The sequence below is a fragment of the Pelophylax lessonae genome, assembly GCF_965119305.1.
Source record: "Pelophylax lessonae genome assembly, chromosome: 12".
Classification (NCBI taxonomy): Eukaryota; Metazoa; Chordata; class Amphibia; order Anura; family Ranidae; genus Pelophylax; species Pelophylax lessonae.
In genome coordinates this window covers 58,487,891-58,513,309 of record NC_138779.1, presented here as the reverse complement: position 1 = coordinate 58,513,309, position 25,419 = coordinate 58,487,891, and the positions used below count along the sequence as shown (strand labels likewise).

The window sequence follows — 25,419 nt, the reverse complement described above, 5'->3', positions numbered from 1 at the left end:
CAGGATTCTGTTGGAAAATGCCATGACTGTGGCTTGCAACCACCAGTAGAGAGGATCCAGAAGTCTTGCAGCTCAAAGAGACGCTAAGATTCTGGCATGGGCAGAGTTCCACATTCCAGCTCTGTCCAACATACACATTTTAGGCTTGGAAAATTGTCAGGCAGATTTCCTCAGCCAAAAATGTCTAGACCCGAGAATGGTCTCTATACCTGGAGATGTTTCAAAACTTCTGTTGCAGGTGGGGATCACTGGACATGGACCACCTGGCTTCCAGGCTCAACAACAAACTGAGCAAGTTTGTCTCTAGATCCAGAGATCTTCTAGCTGTATTAGTGGATACTCTAGTGATGCTGTGGGATCAGTTCAGCGTCATCCACACCTTTCCTCCTCTAAAACACCAAACTCCTCTTATTCCACAGGTTCTAGGGGACAGCATTCTGGTTATACTCCTCGCATTGAACTGACTCAGGATAATGTGGTTCAGGAAACCTAATCAGACTCCTGCTCTTTGGGTAGGCTTTACCAAACTGCCTGCATCTTCCATCCCAAGGACCAGTTTATCACCCGTCAATCTCAATTGCTGGCTCAAACAGTCTGGCTGTTGAAGCCTAGGTTCTAAAGGACAGAGCCTTAAGCCCCGTACACACGAGAAGAAATTCGGCCGGGAAATTTCGTCCGACGACCGATCTGCCGATTTTCGGCTTGTTAGTATGGTGCTTCCGACAACCGACTCCGACTTTTCGGCCGAAAAAATCTTGGTGTGCAGGCTATATCATTTTTGTCGACCATCAAAACACGTCCGATTTTCGTCTCATTAGTACAGATTTTGATGGGGAAAAATCTTATGAGCAAGACTAGGCATGCTCAGAGAGAAAGAACACATAGAAAGCAATCTAACACATGACATCACTTCTGAAGTAGAATTCTGTCGTACGGGAAAATTTGTGTGCAGTCTAGAGCACATTCCAACCAACAGACACCACTCTGGACAAAAGACGGACGACCGGTCAGCGGAAATTCGTTGCGTGTGTACGAGGCTTAACCTAATCTGTTATCCATACACTTCTCAAAGCTAGGAAGTAAACTGACCACACCTGGAAAGCATATTTCTTATGATGCAAACTAAGGAGCTTCCATTTCAGGAAATACCCTGGGACGAATCCTGTCGTCTTGTCCTGGATCAACATTTGGAATCAAGGGTTAACTTTCAGCTCTGGCAATTCTCTTTCAGGGACCACTTGCCTCTCATTTTGAGCTTTTGTACAGGGTGTCACTCACTTTGTCCCTCTTGTCCATTCCCCAGTGATGTCATGGGTTCTTAACCTGGTTCTGTCAGCCCTTCAGGAACTGCTCTTAAAACCTTTCAAAGATATTGCTCTGGCTATTCTAACTCACAAAGTTGCTTTGCCATCACCTCTGCAATGTGAATTTCAGAGTTGGCAGCCTTAACCTGTAAAGAACTTTTTCTTGTTCTACACAGATATGAGGTTATCTTGAGGCCACTCAGGCCTCTCCTTCCCAAGGCGGTTTCATCCTTTCATCCTAACCAGGATGTTTTGCTGTTCTGCGCCAAGGCACCCCAAATAGATTTCCTTCTATCACCTAGATGTGGTATGTGCTGTACTTTTAGACTGACTTTTTGTCATTCGTAAGAGTCCCTGTGAGTGACAAGCCTGTTTCCCATTCCACCATCTCTAGTTGGACTCATCATTCAAGCATATAAACCCAAAGACAAGTTCTCCCCTTTCCTGTTAAAAGTGCACTCTATTAGATCGGTTAGTGTTTCGTGAGCTTTTTGGCATCAGACATGTTTCTCCAGGTCGATTTTCAGGCCAAATCTGATGGCAGCTTCAGTTGGAAGGTTCTTCTGGTGGAACTGTAAGCTTTATTGAGCTCCTTCTCTTACCTGAGTTAAGCCCCGTACACACGAGTCGAAATTCGGCCGGGAATGTTCGTCCGACGATTTTCGGCTTGTTAGTATGATGCTACCGACTCCGACTTTTCGGCCGAAAAAATTCTGGTGTGCAGGCTATAAAATTTTTGTCCTCCGTCAAAACACGTCCGATTTTCGTGCAGTCAGTACAGATTTCGACTGGGAAAAATCTTATGAGCAAGACTGGGCATGCTCAGAGAAGAAAGAATACAAAGAAAGCAAACCAACACATGACATCACTTCTGAAATAGAATTTTGTCATGCGGGAAAATTCGTGTGCAGTCTAGGCACATTCCAACCAACAAAACACAACTTGGACAAAAGACGGACGACCGGCGGAAATTCGTTGCGTGTGTACTAGGCTTTTGTTTGTGGGCCTGATAGCATTTTGTTGTGTTGCCAAACCCTCAGTTGGAGTGCTTTTGGACCTCCCAATCTCTCAAAATGACTTCTACCCGGTGTCACGTAATGAGGTCCATGAAAAGGATTTTGCGGTAAATCAAAAATCTTGTTATTTGAGCTTAGTGAAATGATGTGATTAATGGCCAGTTATTGTTGGGGTCTTATTTAATGCTCCTATGCAGTAAGTAGTTCTGCGGGGTTGACATGCACTCCATAGAAAAAAGGGCAGCGAATTGTATAAAGTGTCTGTGACAAGTCCAGACACTCGTGGTAACCCCTGCAGCACTGGAAGATGATAGCTATGGGGATATCTGGGTGGGGGTGGGGAGTAATTAAGTTTTCAATGAGCATAGCAGCCACCAGTTAGAGAGACACTTTTCATTCGTTGTAAACACTGACCCTGGTGCTGATTTGAAAAATGTTCACTAAACTTAAGGTTTAAAGGAAGAGGGGGGAAAAGAGCATTAGCGATGATTAGGGGAAACTAGGGGGTTAGAGATTAATTTTTTTACTTGTCAGCTTTCTTTAACATTATACCGTATACAGATTGATTCCTTTGATCGTCAATGAAAAAAACAGAGCAGACACAAAAACATTAGGGCTCACTTACTCTAGCAGCTGTCACTGGCACCCTTCTGCAAAACTTTGCACAGTGTTTATAAACACTGTGTCAGATGGTCCATTTTCTGATTAAATCAGCCAGAAATTGCTGGCAAGTGCCAGGGGAAAGCAGCAGGGGGGGGGGGGGCTGTTTACCTCAAGGACTTTTTTTTGTGTAGCACATGCAGTGTCCACAACTGGTTAAACACTTCGCTCCCCTGCCAGGAATGCTGGACCATCCTGGGCTTTTGCTGTAGTGACTACAGTCCTTTACTGTATATCCTTGTTAACAAATGTGAATAATTTGTAATCTGTGCCACAAATTTAAATTTTTTTTTATTGTCTTTGTCCAGTGTCCTCTGGGTTTATTTCTGGGTCACGAGATCGAAGTACATACCAGACTATCGAACACACAGAAGGACCTGCCGACCAGGACAACAAGATGCCCTCCCGGTACTAAGGGTGGAAATGCGCGCCCACCTGTCATCTCCACACAAGAAAGAGGAGGACACTCGTGGGTGGTCAGAGGTGGTGAAAGTGCCTTCTATAAAGGTCACGGAGCTACTGCGAGGCAATTGTCTCCCTGACAGACTTGTGTGTTACTAAGTCAGCAGGGAAATGTGTGTGTGTGTGTGTGTGTGTGTGTGTGTGTGTGTACAGGTCTATGTACAGCTAATCAGATATGCTGCAATACCCCCTTAAATGTGATTACCTCCAGTGTGTGCTATATAACTGCCTTCACTTTGACATACTGTTATATTAAAAAAATATATATATGATTTTCTTTATTTAAGACCAAATTATATTTAAAGGGAAGTTTACTGATTTTTTTTTTTTCCTTGTGGGACTGAAATTATTTAAAGTCCTAATGATTCAGTTTAAATCTGTTAAACATATTCCAGCTCCTTCTAAGCAAAAGGTAGGCAAAGTCTTAGTTTGTTTTCCTAAAGAAAGCAGCCAAAGCTTGAGTTGAGAAGCCTGTCCTCTACCAGCATGCTGCAGAAAAGAGCCCTTGCTCTCTGTGTGGAAGCATCGGCCACTCTGCAGACTCCCTGCTGAGTCAGAGCTATATTTCTCCAATCAACAAAGCTCTTGTTCCCTTCTGAATGGAAAGCTCTAGCTCTGAGTTGGACCTCTGCAGAGAGACCACTGCTTCCATACAGGCAGCAAGAGTCGTTCTCTACAGCATGCTGGCAGAGTATGGACTTTTCTGCTCAGGCTGTGGAGGCAAAAATGAACTGTAAAACTTTAAACAACTTCTGTTTGGATGCACCTGGAATGTGGTAAGCTGATTGAACTAAAAGTTCAGTTGGGCTTTAAGGGAAGCCGAAGCATATTTTCAGTGTATATGTGTTTTGAGAACTTAGCTGAAAATTGTTAAGCTGTTCGTATGCATATATGTGGCTGCTGGGTGGGCTTTAATGCCGAGCCACCGCACACATGCGTCCATGGGGGAACCGCTTTTCTGTTCTGAGAGCGTGCTCGCTGCAAGTTCTCAGTGCAGTAGCTAAGCTGTCATGGGTAGTTCCCAATGCATACTTGCGATTGGAAGCTTCTGATCATGTGACTGCTGTGACAGCCAATCGCAGTGGTCACACAATTGGAAAGTCTACCTTCGTCTCCCGACTTTTAGATCTGCTAAAAGGGATATTCGCATTTTTAAAACCTCTCGTGGTTCCACATTTTGGAGTGTTGTATTTCATTAATGCCCTCTTGACTCCATATGTCTATCATGGTATGAGCTTGAGCATCCCTGTTCAGTAGTGCTCACTTAGCCTTATAAAGAGTCTGTTTGTTTTCATGCAGTCAGTGCAGGATATAGATTTACACCAGGGGTGTCAAACTCAATTTCATTGTGGGCCGCATCGGCATTATGGTTGCCCTCAAAGGGCCTGTTATATCTGTAAGATTAGATGTCCAGAGCACACCACGCCCCCCTTACATGAGATGTCAAGAGTCACCCACCCTTCCTTACATCACAATGCATAGCCTTACCTTGTGCTGCTACCAGGAAGAATATGCGGGTGGATTTTGGAAAAAGAAAGTGCAGGGTCTGGAGGAGAACCAGAGGAGGGCTGGAGTCAGCTTCCAGAGTCTGCTGAATGCTGGGACCAGGGGAGGCAGAGGCAAGGTGGTGTTGCGGCTTCACAGAGATGGGCAGGATCTGTAGGAAGAGTTCTGCCCTCCTTTCTAGTGCAGACTGCTGGAAGGGGGGGGGGGGTTGGCAATGCCAAGCCTTTCTGCAGCTGCACAGAAGAGTGTAGGATCTGGCAAAGGAGTTCTGTCCTCTCTGCTGCGGAGTACTGAGACAAGGTGGGGGCAGAGACAAGGGGGGTGCCGCAGCTGAAGGAGAGGTATGAGGGCCATATGAAATGGCCTGGGGGGGCCGTATTTGGCCCGCGGGCCTTGTGTTTGACACCTGTGATTTACACTAAGAGTGAAACCCAATGACTGCGCAGCACCACTGAATAGGAAGCCAAGCCTGCATTACAAGCTCATCACATACATACGGATATATGTAAAATAAAATTTGGAGCAGAGTCTAAATATAAAAGTTACCTGTTTTTTTCCAGTTTATAAACGGCTAGGCTGTTGGGTCCATTTGTCATTCTTATCCCTTTATCCCCGATGCCCGATCCTGGTATACAGTTGTGAAACAAAAAGTTGGGTCTGTGTCAGGGGAGACATTGTTCCCCGCTGGCCAACCTGATGCACACTGCCTCCTGGATGATCTTAGCTTCCCAGTATAGGTGGGCAACACTGAACCAGTATGGAGAATAAAACCAATCAGTAGCCCGTGGCTATATATTACTTTAACTATTTTTTCCCTTTATAGTTGTATAAGACTCTGTTCACATGGGCGTACTTAAGCGTGCACCCATGTGTGAGCCGTATTTTGGCTGCACAGGTGTTCGTGCGTCTGTGTCTCATTTATGTCAGTTGGGACGCAATCGCTGCAAACGCGTGGCTCTCAAATCGGGAGCAGCAGCTCCATGCAGCCGCTGCATCCCAATTGACGTAAATTGGACTGCCTGCATGAGGATACATGGAACACCTATGCATCCTTTGTGGGCAAACACGGCCCTCACTCGGGTGTACACTTAAGTACGCCCATGAGAACGAGGCCTTAAAGTACGCTTGTCCTTCAAAGTGCAATCCTTTCTGTTTGACGTTTCTTGCATACCCTGCTTTGAGTCTAATCTTCATAAATAGCATTTTATTCTGTGTCTTGTTCAATATGTGTATATACAGGTCCATGAAGTATTGATTGTGCCCACTGGACAGTGTTAAAGGCCAACTCCTCCATTCTTAGTAAGAATATATTGATACGTGAGGCTCCTAGTGGTTGGATCTACATTCCAAAAGAAAAATATTTTTTAGGGTGAGTTGGCCCCTAAAGGATAAGTGCACTGTACATTTTATTGCACTGCTTTTGCAGACTGGTTGTTTTTCATTTATTTGTTTTCCAAGGGATACCTTTTAAGATTCATGGAAATTCTTGTGACCATAAAATGTTCTCATTGTGAATGGTTATCTCTAGGTATAATGGAGCTGGTATGAAGGACAGCTAGTGCTATTTACTATGTGAAACTGGCCAAGGTTTAGGAAAGGTGTTTTGTTGTAATTAAAAACATTTTGCTTGTTGGCAGCTATTTTTTGTCTTAACACTTGTTTGTTCCAGAGAGTTTTAGAACTGAAGTAGATGTAAAGCAACAGATGTTTGTTTGCACAATAGGTCACAGCGAGGTTCCCACTAAGGATATGTAGAAACTGATCTCATTACTCTGAGTACTGCCTTTTCAGAGCAGCATCCCAATGACTTCACCTCCTGCAACGCCTACTATGCACATGCAGCAAGACATTTTTGTTGGCCAGTGACTAATAGGCAGCGCAAATAGGAGCTCGCCTCCCTGGGCTGTTCTTTAAACAAAGCTCCTTGTCATTAGTAGCAGAGAATCCACATTTAGAAGTCTATGGATCTATTAACATTTTATAAAGGTGTAGTTGGATTTAAAGACCTGCGCGTGTTGGCTCGGAGTTTTGATGCATTATTGTGCGTTAACATCCACCCATACAAATATCTGTGGGTATTTTTAACCATTAACGTACCAGTATCTGATAGGCTGCCCTTACAGTGAGGTAACCGATCTGTAGTGAATGATAGACTGTATTATCAGTGATGCTGATCTGTAGTGCTTGGGTAGGCTGCGTTCTCAGTGAAGACACTGATGTGTAATGAATGGATTGGCTACATCCCCACTGATGTCGCCTATCTGTATTGAATGGATAGGCAGCATTCTCGGTGATGTTACTGATCTTTTAGTGAATGGATAGGCTGTATTCTGAGTGATGTCACTGATCTGCTGTGAATGGATAGGCAGCATTCTCGGTGATGTCACTGATCTTTTAGTGAATGGATAGGCTGTATTCTGAGTGATGTCACTGATCTGTTGTGAATGAATAGGCTGCATCCGCAGTGATGTCACTGATCTGTTAATGAATAGGCTGCATCCTCAGTGATGTTACTGATTGGTAGCGAATGGATAGGCTGCATCCCCACTGATGTTGCTTGTCTTTATTGAATGGATAGGCAGCATTCTTAGTGATGTCACTGATCTGTTGTGAATGGATAGGCTGCATTCTAAATAATGTCCCTGATTTGTAGAAAATAGGCTGTGTTCTCAGTGTTGTCATTCTACTGTAGTGTATGGGTAGGCTGCATTCTCAGTGATGTCATTCTGCTGTAGTGTATGGATAGGCTGCATTCTCAGTGATGTCATTCTGTTGTAGTGTATGGGTAGGCTGCATTCTCAGTGATGTCATTCTGTTGTAGTGTATGGGTAGGCTGCATTCTCAGTGATGTCATTCTGTTGTAGTGTATGGGTAGGCTGCATTCTCAGTAATGTCATTCTACTGTAGTGTATGGATAGGTGGCATTTTCAGTAATGTCATTCTGCTGTAGTGTATGGGTAGGCTGCATTCTCAGTAATGTCATTCTGCTGTAGTGTATGGGTAGGCTGCATTCTCAGTAATGTCATTCTGCTGTAGTGTATGGGTAGGCTGCATTCTCAGTAATGTCATTCTTCTGTAGTGTATGGGTAGGCTGCATTCTCAGTAATGTCATTCTGCTGTAGTGTATGGGTAGGCTGCATTCTCAGTAATGTCATTCTGCTGTAGTGTATGGGTAGGCTGCATTCTCAGTAATGTCATTCTGCTGTAGTGTATGGATAGGCTGCATTCTCAGTAATGTCACCAATGTGTAGTGACTGGATAGGCTGCAACCCCACTGATGTCACTTGTCTATTGAATGGATAGGTGGCATTCTCAGTGATGTCACTGATCTGTAGTGAATAGATATGCTGCATCATCACTGATCTGTAATGGATGTATAAGCTGCATCCTTACTCATGTCCCTGTTTTGTAGTGAATGGATAGACTGCATCCTCAGTGATGTTGCTGATCTGTAGTGTATGGATAGCTGCATCCTCAGTGCTGTCACTGATGTGTAGTGAATAGATAGGCTGCATCCTCAGTGCTGTCACCGATGTGTAGCGAATGGATAGGCTGCATCCTCAGTGCTGTTACCGATGTGTAGTGAATGGATAGGTTGCATCCTCAGTGCTGTCCCTGATGTGTAGTGAATGGATAGGTTGTAACCCTGCTAATGCCACTGATCTCTATTGAATGGATAGGCAGCATTCTCACTGATGTCCCTGATTTGTAGTGAATGGATAGCCTTCATTCTCAGTGATGCCAATGAACTGTAGTGAATAGATAGGATGCATCCTCACTGACGTCACAGATCTCTAGTGAATGGATAGGCTGCCTTCTCAGTGATGTCATCGGTCCGTGGCCAATGGGTTCTCATTCAGTATGGTTCCAGCTAACAAAACAGCAATCTATGCAACAATCTCTAAGCCTTTTGCTTCAAATTATATTTTCTCAGGAATTTTCTTGTCTGTGCCTTACTCGTGTATATAAATTCTTTCAGCAACTCCTTTTGAAAAATGAATGTGAATTGTTTTGTATTATATAAAAGTGTATTTGTTTGTGGTAAAGAAGAATATAATATACTGGGTTCCTTTTAGAAAGATTTGAAGAAAATAAAAATCTTTAAAATAAAATCGGCTATTGCTCATTTCTCTGTAATATGACTGTACTGTAGATGTCAATGCTTTGTTAATTAAGAATTGGAACTATGAAGAGCCACTGAATCTACAATCCCTGAGGTCAGATCTGATTGGCTGCAACACTCATCCAGGCGATTGCTTGTATTGCTGAAAATAGTAACTTTTAATGCGATAATACCATTAAATGGATATCATAAGAAGTAAGTTTTTCTGACTTTGATTGAATCATTTAGGTACTAGTCCAATATGCATATAAATCAATTATTTTTAAATTCTTTCAGTTGTCTAAATGAAAATATTTGGTGATTAAGCTGTTCTGTATTCTGTAGTCTCCTCTATCTTCTTCGATCAGTCTGAGAAATTTTGCTGAATTGCGGGCTGCAGAAAAGCAGAGTATCCAATCTGAAGCCGCAATATTTTGTTTCTCGTGTGTAAATATTTGATGAGAGTTTTATGTTGCCTTCTGGTAAAAACTTCACATTGATTAGCAATTTTTTTGAGTGCTCAGAGTATCTCTTTCTCCCCCGATCACACAAATCCATATCCTTACTCAGCCGTTCCTTGGGTGCTAATTGCCTCGTCTGGAGCTGGTTCTGTTCTGGAGGAAATTTCAGCTTGTCTCAGATAAGGAGGTAAAATAATAAGGTCGCTCGTGACTGCTTCTCACCGGCAGCTGTCATAATGTCCGAGAGATCCGGCATAATGTGCGCTCATTACACCCCTTCCTTCTAGGCTAATGTGCTGAATGTGATGAAACGGAACAGCAAGGGACCCAATTGATTATTCGTGTTGAAAGGTGAATTGTATGTCACATAGTGGAGCCTAATCAACTTTCTTTACACTTCAGAAAGCTAATTATTATTATTTTTGTTTTTAAATTGTAACTGAAATTAACTGAGGCATATCTAGACTGACTGGATGAACGTTCAAGAGGAACCTTATTATTTTTTTTACCAAAAGAGTAGTAGATGTTTTTGTCGTACTTCCAGTACAATTAAAAAAAAAAGTGAAAAACTCACTTGCACTGAATCCTCCTTTGAGCTTTCACATGGTTGTATTGCACTTATGTGTTCTAATGTTTTCACCCTTATTCAAAGTTATATATTTGTTCATGATATGAATTTTTTTAAGTTCTAGCGCACCTTTTGTTTTTCATTATGCTCTTTTGTGTTCTTTGGGGTTGGTGCAGTATTGTGACAGCGGTGGGGACTGGTGGTTAGAACATTCCTATCAGGCCAATCCAGTGAACTTGCTGAAATTTCCCAAAAGGAGTCCTATCTCCATATCTTCAAAGAAACCGGTAAGGCAGCAATACAAACATAGAAAAAAGATAACACTATACTAGTGTATCTCCCCGCGCCTCGGAAAAGGTTTTGTTTAAATATAAGATAAAAATATAAAAATGTGTGTAATTAGTGAGATATAAATATAAAAATATATATTGTGTGGCAGCAGCTGTAGATTTAAAATGGATGATAGAAAAATAGCCTAGGCTATATACAGCTCTTGCCGCAGAAAAACAATTAACTTAATGTATGTGAACAATGTTGAAAACGTATCTTTACAGTATAAGTGAAAATACAAATCAATTAAACACATGAAAATTAATAAAAAGTTCCAAGGAATTGATAAATGGATAAATAAGTCTTTTCCAGTGGTGATCAATATATGTGAATAAAATAAATGTAAAATTCAATAAAGACTTTTCAAGTGGTGATCAGGTGCAAAGTGCTACACTATCTGAAGCCTTTCTTTTAACCCCATATCCTGAGGATCGAGATCGGGTAAGGAGGAACCTAACCTGTATCCCACCAGGATCATCCACAAAGGGGATCCCCAATCCGGCCTGAACGGCCTCCAAGCGCTGTAGGTCCTAGTGCTATACAGCACATAGGACCCAACAATTCTGGTAAGTCATTTATTTCTACCACAAGCCACAGGAAAATAGAAATCCATGTCACAAAAGTAACAAACTTTTATTTATTGAGCACGAAGCACTTTGCACCTGATCACCACTTGAAAAGACTTTATTTATTGAATTTTACATTTATTTTATTCACATATATTGATCACCACTGGAAAAGACTTATTTATCTATTTATCAATTCCTTGGAACTTTTTATTAATTTTCATGTGTTTAATTGATTTGTGTTTTCACTTATACTGTAAAGATAAGTTTTCAACATTGTTCACATACATTAAGCAATACAAACAAAATGCTTTTAATTTGTGTAGTTAAAAGTGGGAATAAACTCCCCTGACTGATTTTTTTTTTTTTTTTCCTATAGGTAAGCCTATAATAAGGCTTACCTATAGGTACTGTAAATATTGCACGTTTAGGAGATCTATACTGGTGACATCACCGGCGCATACGCTGTGAATGAATGGCATACCCGTGAGCCCTGTGCCGTGAACAGCGACTCCCGCACGTATGTGATGTTATCACGACTCCTTCGTTCAAAGGACCGGGGCCTGTAAACCTGGAAGGAAGACCAGGTGAAGATGGATGCCCTGTCAGCCGTGACATCACACCGCTAGAGGGCTTCGTTTTAAGGTAAGTTTTTGCATAATGTGCTAGTATGCAATGCATGGAAGTACATAATCCTTTTTTTTTTTTTGGAACAAGTTTACTACCGCTTTAACCTTAAAGGACTGTTTTTTTACAAAAAAAAAAAAAAGCAAAACAACATTTTAGGTGAAGGTGTTCACTGATTTTTAGTCTGGTATTAAAATTACAATTTTTCATGAATAATTTACCGGCAGACCCAATTTCAGCCAGGTGGAATATTGCTTTGCTGGTAGTTTAGCTGACAGTCTGGTGTAGTCAGCATGTTTGCAGGGTCCATGTGTTTGGGGGGGGGGGGGGGTGCTGCGCTGGGTGAGCTTTCATCCTTCGCTTCACATACAACAGAGATCTGCAGACTCATCACATCAGCTGCGTCTGTTACATCTAGAGATGTCACACACGCTGCTGGCTAATCCCGCCACAACGATCGCCGTCACCTTCAAGGCCATTGATGACTGATAAGGATTTGGCTTGGGACATAAATCAAGAGCAGTGACAGATCTGCTTGTGTGAGGACTGTCAAGACTCCCAAGAGTCTCCTTAAAACAATAAAGTGTCACTCTGCCGTTCCACAGACATTAGTGTTTTTATTAATAGGTTTTTAACCATTTCCTAATTTGCTTAAGTTCACTTCCAACATTGTAATTAAAGTAGATGTGGATGTCATTTCGTTTTCTCCATACATGGTGTATTATAAACACTTGATTTTTATAAATAAAACCTGCAATTTCACCTTTTTTCTTTTTCCATCTCAGTGCTGCTGCTTTCCTCTAGTCTCTTTAAATCACTTCCTGTCATAGACTGCAAATCATTACCCTGGACCAACTTTCTGACTATAAATGTTGGACCATGTCTACGCAACATGTCAGCAGAGCCGCTTGTAGTCTCTGACAGGGGGACAACTCGGGAGCTCAATTGGGAGTCTGGGACAGACAGCAGGAAATGCTTGAACAAGGCCCTTCATGGCAGGGTAACCAGAGATCATTTTAATGCTGACGTCTAGACGGATATCAAAGACACAAATTAATGCAGCTCAGTACTAATTGATAAATCATCAAATATATCTTTAAACACAAGCTGTGAATGTGACCTGGTATCAGACTCTTGCAGTCCCTATACAGCAGTGCTGGAATGTGAGAATTAGAAGCAGTACAAGAAACCAATGAGTTTATGGTCTGACAACCATGCTGGTAGGAGGAGAGAGCACAGAGAAGTGAGCTCACCATTGTGCTACTTCTTCTTTCACGGTCTAGTCACTGGCTGGGGACCGATCCAGGATGACCAGGGCTCAGAGTCAGTGGGTTGAATGATGCTGGCCATCAGACTGAGGACCTCTAGTGACAGAAAAAAAGTACTGCAGGGGGATGAATATTGCATCAAAAACTGGTTTTGCTCTTTCATTAGGCTTTTCATTTTCTTTTCTTGTTGCTTTTGGCTAAAGCTCTGCTTTAAAATTTTGCAGATTTAAATATGTTTTTCAAAAGAACTATTGACATGACATGTTAAAGCCGATATGAAACTAGGAATGGGGATTAGATCCACTCTTTTAGTGGAGTTTATATCTACTTTAAGGTGGTTACAGATAAAGTAAATAATTCATAGAAGTGGACCCATCAATTTGTGTATTTTTCTATGTGATTTCAATGTGGTGTTCTATATGATGATGAAGGCCTTGTATTCAACTCTTGCCTGATTGTGCTCATTTATTGACGAGGCCCTCATTAGACGGGGGTCAGTGTCTCTATTGTCTTATACTGCGACAGATTGCAAGGCCTGCGTATCGGACTAATCAGCAAGAATAAGCAGCTTACATGCTCCTGAGAGACCTGCCGGCAGCCATCTCTCCCAGGACATGCTATGTCTGAAGAATGGAGGCGCAGACACCTGAGGTCCAACCGTGGTAAGTAAAGACCTGGGACCTTTTTGTAATTAGAGGGTGACCTATTGCTGATCAGGTATTCCTGTCCCTGATTTAAAACAAAAGGGACACTGGGGTATCGGTGCTTGAATTGAAAGTGTTCCAAGGGATTCTTCTTCTTTTCCCTAAAGCCCAGTGATCCTCCTTTTTTCCTCGTCTGCCATCGCCAAATCCTGAAAAGCATCAACGGGGAAGCCCAGATTGGGTCCCTTGCACTTTTTAATTTAATTTTTTTTATTTTTTTTTGTCTGAGGTTTCCTCTTGCAGGCAGAAAGTGAAAACCTTATCCATGTATTCACGCAGCAAAGGCTGTCACAAACAAATTATTGTAATTATACAGTGCACCCGGAAAGTATTCACAGTACTTCACTATTTCCGCATTTTGTTATGTTACAGTCTTATTCCAAAATTGATTGAATTCATTATTTCCCTCAAAATTCTACAAACAATACCCCCAAAATGACAACTTGAATGAAGTTTGTTTGAAATGTATTAAAAATAAAAAAACTAAAAATAAATCCCATGTACATAAGTATTCACAGCCTTTGCTCAATATTTTGTTGAAGCACCTTTGGCACCAATTACAGCCTCAAGTCTCTTTGAGTATGATGCTACAAGCTTGGCACACATATGTTTGGGCAGTTTCTCCCATTCTTCTTTGCAAGACCTCTCAAGCTCCATCAGGCTGGATGGGGAGCGTCAGTGCACAGCCATTTTCAGATCTCTCCAGAGATGTTCAATTGGGTTCAAGTCTGGGCTCTGGCTGGGCCACTCAGGGACATTTACAGAAAAGAGAAACCGTGTCTGTCTTAATTTCAGGCTGCAAAGCAACAAAATGTGATTATTTTAAAGAGGGGGGTGATTCTTTTTCTATACCCACCATATAAGGTCTTTCCACAAATCCAAGTCTAAATTGATAATAATGAGCTCACGCTGTTACATTTATCATTAATCTACTTTCAAGACCCCCTGGTAAAGTAAAAGAAGGCACAAGGGCGTAGAGTGGCATGAGTGGCTGTAGTTCATTCAGACATCAATATGGCAGGTAGCTGGTTCATCCTCAGAGACCAGCATGGAGGCAGGATCAACTGGCAGCGACTAGGGCCTGACAGGACTGATGGAATAGCCAATAGGTCAGTAGCTGCTGACAGGTAGTAGGTAAAAGCAGGCACAAGACTGGTAGGCAGATGGCCAGCAGCCACTTGGTGGCAAGCGACAGTATGCAGTGTAAGGGATTAGCTCGGTGGTAGGCGTGGATGACCCCTTTGGGGGTGCGTTTTCACAGAGAGATAGCCGAGCAGTGGTTGCAAACAACACTTTAATTTATTCATGCAATTTACTTCACACAATTGCAAGCCTCAAAACAGCCAAAATAAAATAAAACAAAATAAATCCTTGCCACTGTGGGCGGCTACCTTCTCACACACTGGAACCTATCTAATGAAGTCTGTCCCCAACCTACTGTTGGGCAGACTTGGCTGGTCATACAGCAGACTCTCAATAGTCCATGTTTTATCTCTTCACACAGCAAACAGTTCATTTAACATGTCCCTTTTCCTCTTCATATGGAACATGTCCCTTTTTGTCTCTTCACACTCTTCACATTGAACACAGTTCATTTGCTTGTCTCTCCACATAGCAAGCAGTGCATTTATTTCTTTTCACATAGAAATAGTTTCTCTTCTCACCTTGAGACGATCCAAGACCTTACTTCGAGTAGTCTTCACACTTGTTTACCCTCCTTAGCGCACATCACTTCAGGGGGTCTTCTCCCATGCTCACCAGCTTGTCGGGAGGCACTCATCTGTCTGTCCTCCTCTCCCAGCCCACACGGCGACAGGAGGCAGCAATCAATAGGACTTCCTTTGGACAAATTATTATTAAATTAAATATTATTAATCATTTCCTCATTCCGAATAGCTGAAGGCCTTTCAACTTCTTTACACCTTCCTGCTGCCTTTGGCAGCCGACACCCTATAGTAATTTGTGAACTTTCCAAACCAGGTGGGAATGTGTCTCCTCTCTGTGACTACATCCCCAGATTTACCTGACTTCCTGTCACAGCAGGTACTTGATTGGTCAGGAAACGGCAGCAAGCTGGGTCGGTAACAGATGGTCAAGAGCAGGTACGAACAGGTGACCAGAGTAATCGGAGTTCAGGTTGGAGTCAGCAACAGTGAGGTGGATCCGGTATAACGGAATGCAGTGGCGTATTCCAGGGACAAGCTGGCGTCAGTGCAGGAGGAGTTTAGACTTTCAGAGGCAGGCCTGGTCAGTAACGAATGGACAAGCCCAGAAACAGGTTGCAGGTTACATTGGAAACACTAGATCACACCGCAATGAATCAGTGCAGCAGCTGTATTTAAATAGTCCGTTTGGCACCAGTGTTAGTGACAGGCGCACAGCCACACACCTGCGCATCCTCCTGCACGCACCTACACAGCTGGCCTGCGCCTGCACACCTGCATGCGATTCGAAGCACCATCTTCTCTATGGGCAAGCCTTCCTCAACATCCACAATTACTGTCATATATTTATTTATTTTTTTCTTTAGACACACTGAACATGAAACAAAAGACAAAGGTCAACGTTGACGGGGATGTCAAGTCTAATTCTTTGACAGAAACGCATGAGATTACTCCTGTGACAATATCGAGCTGGCGGCCTTACAGAAAGAACAACTCACATCTACATGTCAAAGGTCAAACAAGCAATGAACCCCGCTTGGTGCAAGACAATATATACAATTCTTCACAGCATCAAGGGGAAGTCCCAACTCACAGTAGGGCAATCAGTGTTCAAAAACAGCAAAATAACCTTTCTCCTCCAGGAGCGGCTGTCAGATATAGTAAATGTGTTAAAAATAAGAGATCGACTTCGGTACATCAAAAGACTTTGAGGACAATGTCACAATCATGTTGCCATAAAATAGAGCAGTGTGGTCGGCATTTAAAAGAAAAGCGTCCCATTGGCGATTTCCAGGCTGTTTCTTGCCTCAAAGATGGAGGAAACCATACAGGTTCTGAAGCTGTAATTAATCAAATCAACCCTTATATCAATATCACAATTCATCCCACTGCAACTGCCTTGTCTATAAGGAATGAACCAACAAATTATGAGCTGGATAATTCATTCATGAAACCTCCTCCTGTATTGACTTGTCCAGCAACCGCGGGAGAGGAATTTGTCCAGTTACCAGAGGATCTCAACTGCTTATATACAGATGGAAATAAATGTTCTCAGACCACCTCAAATCTTGTTTCTGGTTACCTTGGTAAGTCCCATCCCTGGTTTGGAACAGAATGCTTTCAAGATCTAGGTTCTTCAGAAAATACTTGTATGGAACCCACCAGAACATCTTCATATCCAAAAGTTCCGCCATCATATTCACATTTGGAATTGGCTTCTAACAGTTTTCATGAAGTTAATCGTTTAGACTTTTGTTCAAATATTAAACATCAACCAAATTTATGGCATACTGAAATTCAAAAATCTATGCCTGAATACATTGTGTCCAAACAGGCTGGGCAAACAAGTCCAAATTCCGACTATTCTCTGGACTACCCAGAGAAACAGCCTAAAACTTTTTTTTCCAGTTTTGATTATGCATTGTTGGATGGGCTGAAATTGCCTTCTGAAAATGAAATGTTTAGACCTTCTACAAACCTACATGGAGATGTCTTTGGACAGTATAGTAGGAGCCAGTTTACTGGACTTGACCCATTGCTGTGTTCTCAGGATGATGGGGATGTCTTCCATGAAAGGTTGGTTAATTCTGAAGAAGAAGAATATGGTGGGACTTCATTGAAGAAACATGATGAGGAGCTTCAGAGATTTCAAAGTAATGTAAGTTTCTAGTACATAGACAGCTGAGCTTAGAGAAACTACTGCTTGCAACTCTGGGTTATAAATTATGTATGTGCAAATCTATGTGATTGTACTTTACTACTCTTATGAAAGAAATCTATGATCAGGGTATACACCTTCATTTTATAACCTCAGCATTGTAATTCCAATATAAATGATACTTATTTTTAAAATTCAATATAGTTATTAGTAAATATTCAATACAGTAAGCTTACTTTAATGTTATGAGTCCTGCTTGTCTGTGGTTTGTCACTTTCTCCAACTTCATGGATTCCCTGCATTTTTTTGTAGCTTCTTCTCTGCTGTTTAATCTCAATGTCTAAAGACTACATATCCCATGGTACCTTGCTGCCTGCAAGCAGTGCTTCCTTACTGAGTCCCCCTCCTAACACTCTTAAAGCCCATACACACTTGATGGAAATTGGATGAAATATCCTCCGATTTTTCTCTCTTGCTCAGAGTTCATAACCGTTTTTAGTTGACAGTGCATAAATGTTCACGAAATTTCTCATCCGATTTTTTTTTTTTGGGACATTAGTTAATAGACTTCTGGGTCGTCAGCAACTTCAGATCATGCGCGGTCTTTCGTATCCGATTTTTCACGGACGTACTGCATACACATTAAACGAAAATTGGTCATCTGGGGACGTACGATAAAAATTTTGGTGTTTGTCCCTCCGTTTTTTTTCGTTAAAAATGTCGGCATCGGCTGCTGAAAGATGTGTACACACTACCTGAAAATCGTATGATTTTTACCTCGGACAGGAATTTTCAGCAGATTTTCTACTAGTGTGTACCCCACTTAACTCTGTCTCGACACCTCTGATACAAGGCAGGAAGAAGGCAGGCTCTGTGAATTTTGTGACACAACAGTGCCTTCTCAGAGGGCATAGTGAATACCTGCCAGGGACTGTCCCTTTTGTTGAAGGGACATGCTGGAAAACCAGCTTCCGATCAGCACTTGCATCACATACTAGCACATTATGAAATACTTACCTTAGAACGAAGCCCCCACACGGTCGCCCGGACACCGCTGGGGGAGCTGACATGTTCCCTCAGTGTCTCCTCCGGGTTCGGCGGCTCCGGCGCTGAGTGGCCGGAGCCGCGATGACGATGCGCGGGAGTTCACTTTCCGGCAAGGACCCGGCAAGGAGCTCTGAAGGTCCGGCAAGATACGCCGGACCTTCAGAGCGCATGCGCCGCTGGTGTCAGCGACTGCATGCAGGGTGAATATCTCCTAAACCGTGCAGGTTTAGGAGATATTAATTGTACAGGTAAGCCTTATTACAGGCTTACCTGTAGGTAAAAATTAAAAAGCGGAGTATACTACTGCTTTAATAGCCATTCAAACCCCTTTGTGTCAGCTTGTGTGCATCATGTTATCGGGCAAAAATCACCAAGAGTATGTAAACCTTTAATCAGGGTAATTTGGGTAGTTTCTGTTGTCATTTATGATTTAAAAAGAGTAAACACAGTTGATTGATAATAAATGGCTTCAGCCAAACACTAACCATGAGTGAAAGAAAGGTTTTTGAGCTAATATTCCCGGGAAAATGGCCAAGAAATCATAAATTCTGGCAGGGTATGTAAACTTATGAGCACAACTTTGTGTGTGTGTATATGTATATATATATACACCGTAAAAAAAATATTGCCTTTTGAAAATTAAATATTTGTAATTTTATTTATATTTTTAGATAGAGACACTTGCTGAAACCCCGGAGAAAATTCTACCTTCCAGGTAAAATACTCACCTTCTTTTGCAAATAATTGCATTTCTCATACAAGACTTTACAAATATTCATAATTCGGCACATTATAAGGGATCTGTAAGAGTAACCTGTGTCATCTGAAAATCTGTTTAACAAAGCTGTACAGAACACAATACTCCCCCCATCTTCCCTTCTCTCTCTCTCCCCTCCCTCCCTCTCTCTTCTTTCCATGCTCTCTCCCCCTCTCTCTCCCTCCCTTTCTCAACCTATCCCCCCATCTCTCCCTCTGTCCTGATTAAATCCCCCCCCCCTTCCTTACTACCTCTCTGTCTCTCCTTCCCCCCCCCCCCATTTTCTCCTCCCTCTCTCTCTTCCCTCATCCCCCATATCCCGTGATCCATCTCTCTTCTTGCTCCCCCCCCCTTTTCTCTCACCTTTCCTTCCCTTCCCCCCCCCCCCTGTTTTCTCCTCCCTCTTATCCCCATCTCCCTTGATCTATCTCTCTTCTTGCTCCCCCCCCCCTTTTCCTTTCTCTCGCCTCTCCCCTTCCCTTTCTCTCTCTCTCTCTCTCTCTCTCTCTCTCTCTCTCTCTCTCTCTCTCCCCCCCCCCCCACTTGCTCAACCTCGCCCTCCTTAACTCTCCCTTTCTTCATCCCCTGCCTCTCTATCTCCCTCATTCCCCCCCCCCCTGTGCTGGTCCCATGTACATTGCAGGAGACAAGCATAGGTCCCATGTACATTGCAGGAGACAAGCCTCACATGGAGTCGTGTGATTCGATAGAGGAAGAACCAAGAAGTGTGGCTCAATATTTTCCGAATTTTGCTAAGCCACATGTATCTATGTGGGTGATGAGGCAGCCGGGGATGGAGACATCCTATAGATTATCAGCCCCAGGATGACACACACTTCCTCATAGAGAGATTTCATTTCCTGATTTCACTTTCATGTCTCCTGCTGTGTACATTGAGCATGCCAGTCTCTCTTCACCAAAATTGTGTCTGCATTACCAGGAAAGCTGGCCATACACCAGACCATTTTCTGCCAATTTGGTGGCTTTCTATCACTTTTTATCCACCTTTACTGCAGACCATTTGGCTCGTTTAACTGATAGAGTCCTCTAGGGGAAATTTTAAAGTGGTTTTAAACCCAAAACCAAAAATGTAACATATTGCAGCTTACCAATTATGGGATGTAGTGGCTGCATCAGTTTTCTTTTCTTTGGCTTTTTTTCTTCTTTTGTTTTCGCCTTGTGATCTGCCCAGTAACACACCTCCTGTATTAATGAGAAACAACTGTATAAAAGTGAACAGGAGGCACAGCAGCATTGTCAGTCTGGGGAGGAGGGGGGTGTTAAATGTATTGGCAGATTTAAATACACTAACAAATTGAAGCCAAGCTGCAGTTACAGCAAAAGTTTTTTTTTTTCCTTTTTGGGATAAAGATTTTGCATGAATAAATAAAAGCTGATACCCTGCCAGTGGTAAATGGTTTGTCTCTTCCCTGTGAACTGATAGATTCTGCTGGAGAGCTTGTGCTTTTAAAAAACACAGACTTGCTGGCTGGATCACCAGATGAAAATAGAAAAATGAAGGCCTAAAAAGGGAAACTAATGCATCCATCACATCTAAGAATTGGGAAGCTACAATATTATAAATGTTTGCTTTTAGGTTTATTACTATTCACAGTATTGTGCAGCAGTAACACTCATTATGTCCATTGATGCACATATACAGTTTATAACATCTAAGCCCCGATTAATGGGGACGTTTTCAGATCTCAAATGCGTGGAAGTTTTTTTAGCTATTTGATGGGCCGTTAAAGTTTCCTTGTATTTATTTGTGCTCTGGTGCTCTTCATGCTATTTTCTCTATCTGCATTCGGATTCTGCATACCCCAGTTAGGGTGACCCTGTTTGACAAGAGCAGCCCCATCATGGTTTTATTGAGCCGAAGAAATTGGTTTGACATCCTGCAGTCCTGCAGCATGGATTATCAGTATTCTGAGTGCCTCTCCGGTACTAATCTGGACCTGTCGGAATATCAGTGGCAAGGTTCCTGCAATGGGACTGCTAGATTGGCCAACTGTGTTCCTATTTATATTCAACAAATCATTAACATAGGCTCGATTCATAAAGTTTTACGCAAAGGATAAGTATCTTTATTTTCAGTATCATACCGAATTTCCAAATCTCATTGGCTGAAAATAACTGTCACTTTTCTGTGAATAAGTACTGTATATTTTTCTTGGTACTTTACCTTTGGGAACTGAGATTTGTGTTTTTTTTTTTTTTTAATTAAACTTTGGTTTAATATGCCTTCATCCCTGTCCCTGCACACAGGCATCTGAGTCTCGCAGACAGACATCTACTCTCCTGCTGTCTGCAAGCCTGGAATAAGCTTGTCGTAGAGAAATATGAGTCCGCTCGGAAGCTCTATGAGGGTCACCTACTGCGGAAAGGGCTCCGAGCTCTGGCATGGGCCGTCATCCTTCAAGATAGCAGAGCGGGAGTTCTACAAGGGAAGTGCAGGCGGGCTACCGATAAGTATGTAAGTCTGGACGTAAAGATCAATAACACAAAAAATATCCATATGAAGCCTGAAATATTTCGATTTTACAGACAATATTAATTCTTAGACTGGCCATAGATTACTTTTTTTTTTTTTTTCGATCAGCTCACAAAAAATGAACTGATTCCCCCATCCACACAAGCAAAGTGGGTGGAGGAACCCTCTCCACTGAGATATTGATTTCTGACAGCCAGACCTCTCCACTGTCAGAATATACTGATCAGTGGCAGCAGATGCTAATCATCAAAATGTTTCCAACATTTCCAGTTGACAGAAGTTGATCATTCGTCCAGCGGGAATGGCCATACATGGATCAAAATTCAGCAAGTCCCTGCTGAGTCTAGCAGAATTTTGATCCTTCTATAGCCGGCTTTATCAGCATTTGTAATATTTGCTTTACCAGATTTATTGTATATTACACCAGTTCAACCGGCAGACTACATTTATCAATTTATCAAGCTAATAAAGAGGATTTTAAGATTCTTTTAAATTAGATGTGAACCCTAAGTGCCGGTTCACATTCTTGCGGCTGCGGCGATTGCATGTAATATCGGAGCGCACTGCTCCTTCATTACATGCGATCGGCTGTGCGGTGCGAATTCAGCCATACACTTTGTATGGCTAAATTCGCACTGCACCCGCAGCAAAGACGCACAGGACCCTTTTTTTCAGCCGCATCAGGATCGGATCGCACAGTGGTTCACACTGTAAAGATCGCACTGCGATATGCGATCAAACTGGGGGTGTCGTTAACATTTCATTGACACCCCCAGCGTATCGCATATGGCAGTGTGAACTGCCAGGGGTGCGTTTGCGATGCGGGAACAGGCTGCGAATTCGCAGCCTTCCCGCATCGCATAAGTGTGACCCAGACCTAAGAGCCGGTTCACATTAGCGCGACTTGTCAGCCAGACAAGTCGCGGTCCATTGACCGCTACAGGACCCGTTCTAATAGGAGTGACACAAGTCGCTCCGACTTAGAAAGTCCTGTACTATTTCGGGGGCAACCTCGGAGCGACTTGCATAGACTTCCATTATGTAAAGTCCCTGCAAGTGGCTCCGAAGTCGTGGTGCAATGTAATGCACAAGTCGCCCCCGAAGTAGAAAGGAGTCGTGTCACCTCAGTGTGAACTGACTCTAACTGACATTGTTTACTAAACCACTGTATGTCTTAAACAACTGCCATTCTGCCAACTTCAATTCATATTTTCATAATTTGTTGCATCTCAGTGCTACTAACTTTCTGCAGCCTCATTGCAGCTACATTTTGTCTACATGCACTCCAGCAATGGCAGCATGGCACTTCGTGGGATGAGTTTCATGATGGTGACAACAGTGGATCATGCCTGTGTAACTTGTGCAGAAACTACCAGTTGTAGTCTTCATCAGAAGTCTATGTGACGGGGTGACCACCACACAGGAGCACAAATGGGAGCCACAGACAGGGAGTTGTCATCCTATAACAGGAAGTGCCTGAGCGAGGAACTTCATGGTAGGATCGTTTTACAGACATCAACAGATTTAACCACGGCCAGGCAAAGTGACGTACCGGTACGTCACTAGCCTGTCACTCGCTTGTGAGCCAATAGCGGGCGAGCGCCCGCCCGCCCCGACTCGTTCCCTAACAAGTCAGTGCGTGTGACCGGCGGACCCGATGTCCGCCGGTCACTCGCGATCGTTCGCCGGGAAGGGAGAAAGGCAGGCGGCAAATGTAAACAAGCCGCCTGTCATTCTCCCCTGTGTAAAAATGGAGATCCGACGGTTCTACTATGTAGGACCGTTGATCTCTGTTTTTACACTAGTAGCCATGTCCCATCACAGTTAGAAACACACCCCTAGGACACACTTAACCCCTCGCTCTCCAATACAGTTAACTCCTTCCCTGCCAGTGTAATTTTTACAGTAACAGTGCATATGTATAGCACTGATTACTGCACTAATGTCACTGGTAACCCCAAAAGTGTCAAAAATGTCAGTCAAGGGTCCGATCTGTCCGCCGCAATGTCGCAGTCCCGCAAAAAAAATCGCAGATGGCCGCCATTAGTCATTAAAAAAAAAACAAAAATGACAAAAATCTTTCCCTTTGTTAGTAAACGCGATAACTTTTGCGCAAACCAATCAAAATACGCTTTTTGCGATTTTTTTTTTTTTTTACCAAACATATGTAGCATAAAACAAATTGGTCGAAAATGTTAAAAAAATTTTGATTTTTAAATTTTTTTGGGGGGGAATTTCATATAACAAAATGTGAAAAATATTGTTATTTTTGCAAAATGGACGCTCTTTTTCTGGTTATAGCGCATGATCAAAAAATCGCACAGGTGATCAAATACCACCAAAAGAAAGCTCTGTCTGTGGGAAAAAAAGGACGTCAAATTTGTTTAGGTACAGCATCGTGGGAAAAAAAGGACGTCAAATTTGTTTAGGTACAGCATCGCACGACTGTGCAATTGTCCGTTAAAGTCACGCAGTGCCGAATCGCAAAATAGCCCCTGGTCAGGAAGGGGGTAAAATCTTCCGGGGCTTAAGTGGTTAAAAATAATTTTTGACATGAAATTGGGATGTTGAAGATTATATGAGACTTTTAGAGATTAGAGGAACTTCCGCTGAGACCTTTCTTTTTACTCGTTTTTTGAGTAGGGGATGGGTTAGATACACTCTGTAATAATTTTTTTTAAATAACTGTCTCTCTCCATTTCTGGGCGATTCGCCTTCATTCCCTGTCCAGGTAACAGTGGTGGTCAGCAGGGCAGGAAATAAGGAAAAATGCATCCAACCAGGACTTCAATAAAAACAAGGGAAAAAAAAACAGAAGGAACACAGCACCTTGACAACTGGCCATACACCAGTAGAATTTTGTCCGAAATGTTTAGTTTTGTTTGGCTGATTTGAGTTGCTTGATTTTGTAACAGTGATGTTTTTGGTTTGGAAAAGTCCATGTGCTCCAAAATCAAGTGCTAAAAGCACATGAAGCACCCATCTTGTTAGGTTGCTAGGATGTTTGGCAAACTCCAGTTGTTGGATAAAAAGACCTGGCTCAACATTAGAGTTCCATCCCTAAGGTATTCAGTAGGCTAGAGGTTTGGATATTTAAGTTCCTCCACACCAAACTGGTCAAACCATTTCTATATGAAGCTGGCTTTGTAGACAGGGGCCGAGTCATGCTGGAACAGAAAAGGGCCTTCTCCAAACTCTTAACACAAGGTTGGAAGAGCACAATTGTCCAAAATGTCTTTGCATCCTGTAACATTAACTGTACCCTTCACTGGAAACACCTGAACTCAATTATTGGGTGGGGAATACACATATTTTAGGCCATATTGAATATATGTTTACTTGTACTTTTTTCTACAGTAGCCTTTCTTAACCTGGGTTCCTTGAGCAATGAGCAACATCTGCCTGCCAGATAAGTAACCACTGCAAAAATATATTTTTAGCAATCTGTAATGGGGGAGGGGGGGGGGGTTCTTTCCAATGACTGCAGATTATTCTCCATAGCGACCACGAGTGTAAGGCTCTTTATCCCTTATGACCACTAGTGTAAGGAGCATTCTTCCTATTGACCACCAATGTAAAGGGCATTCTTTCCACTGACCGCTAGCGTAAGAAGAATTTTCCCCACTTACCACCATTGTAAGGAGCATTCTTCCCACTGACCCCCAATGTAAGGGACATTCTCCCCACTGACCACCATTGTAAGACGCATTCTTCTCACTGATCAC

General features: G+C 42.6%; 2 protein-coding genes across 2 annotated transcripts in view; both read left to right on the top strand.

Annotated features, from left to right (window-relative positions):
- Positions 1 to 3,706, top strand: part of AGTRAP (angiotensin II receptor associated protein) — a 36,076-nt gene extending 32,370 nt beyond the window's left edge. The window contains exon 5 of the mRNA XM_082273552.1: positions 3,289 to 3,706. Coding sequence (XP_082129678.1) covers positions 3,289 to 3,395 — 107 coding nt within the window. The 3' untranslated portion in view covers positions 3,396 to 3,706. The remainder of the gene's footprint in view (positions 1 to 3,288) is intronic.
- A 9,513-nt stretch (positions 3,707 to 13,219) lies between these two features.
- Positions 13,220 to 25,419, top strand: part of LOC309568862 (uncharacterized protein C1orf167 homolog) — a 66,061-nt gene continuing 53,861 nt past the window's right edge. The window contains exons 1-4 of the mRNA XM_082274646.1: positions 13,220 to 13,532; positions 16,105 to 17,396; positions 19,115 to 19,158; positions 21,469 to 21,676. Coding sequence (XP_082130772.1) covers positions 13,490 to 13,532; positions 16,105 to 17,396; positions 19,115 to 19,158; positions 21,469 to 21,676 — 1,587 coding nt within the window. The 5' untranslated portion in view covers positions 13,220 to 13,489. The remainder of the gene's footprint in view (positions 13,533 to 16,104; positions 17,397 to 19,114; positions 19,159 to 21,468; positions 21,677 to 25,419) is intronic.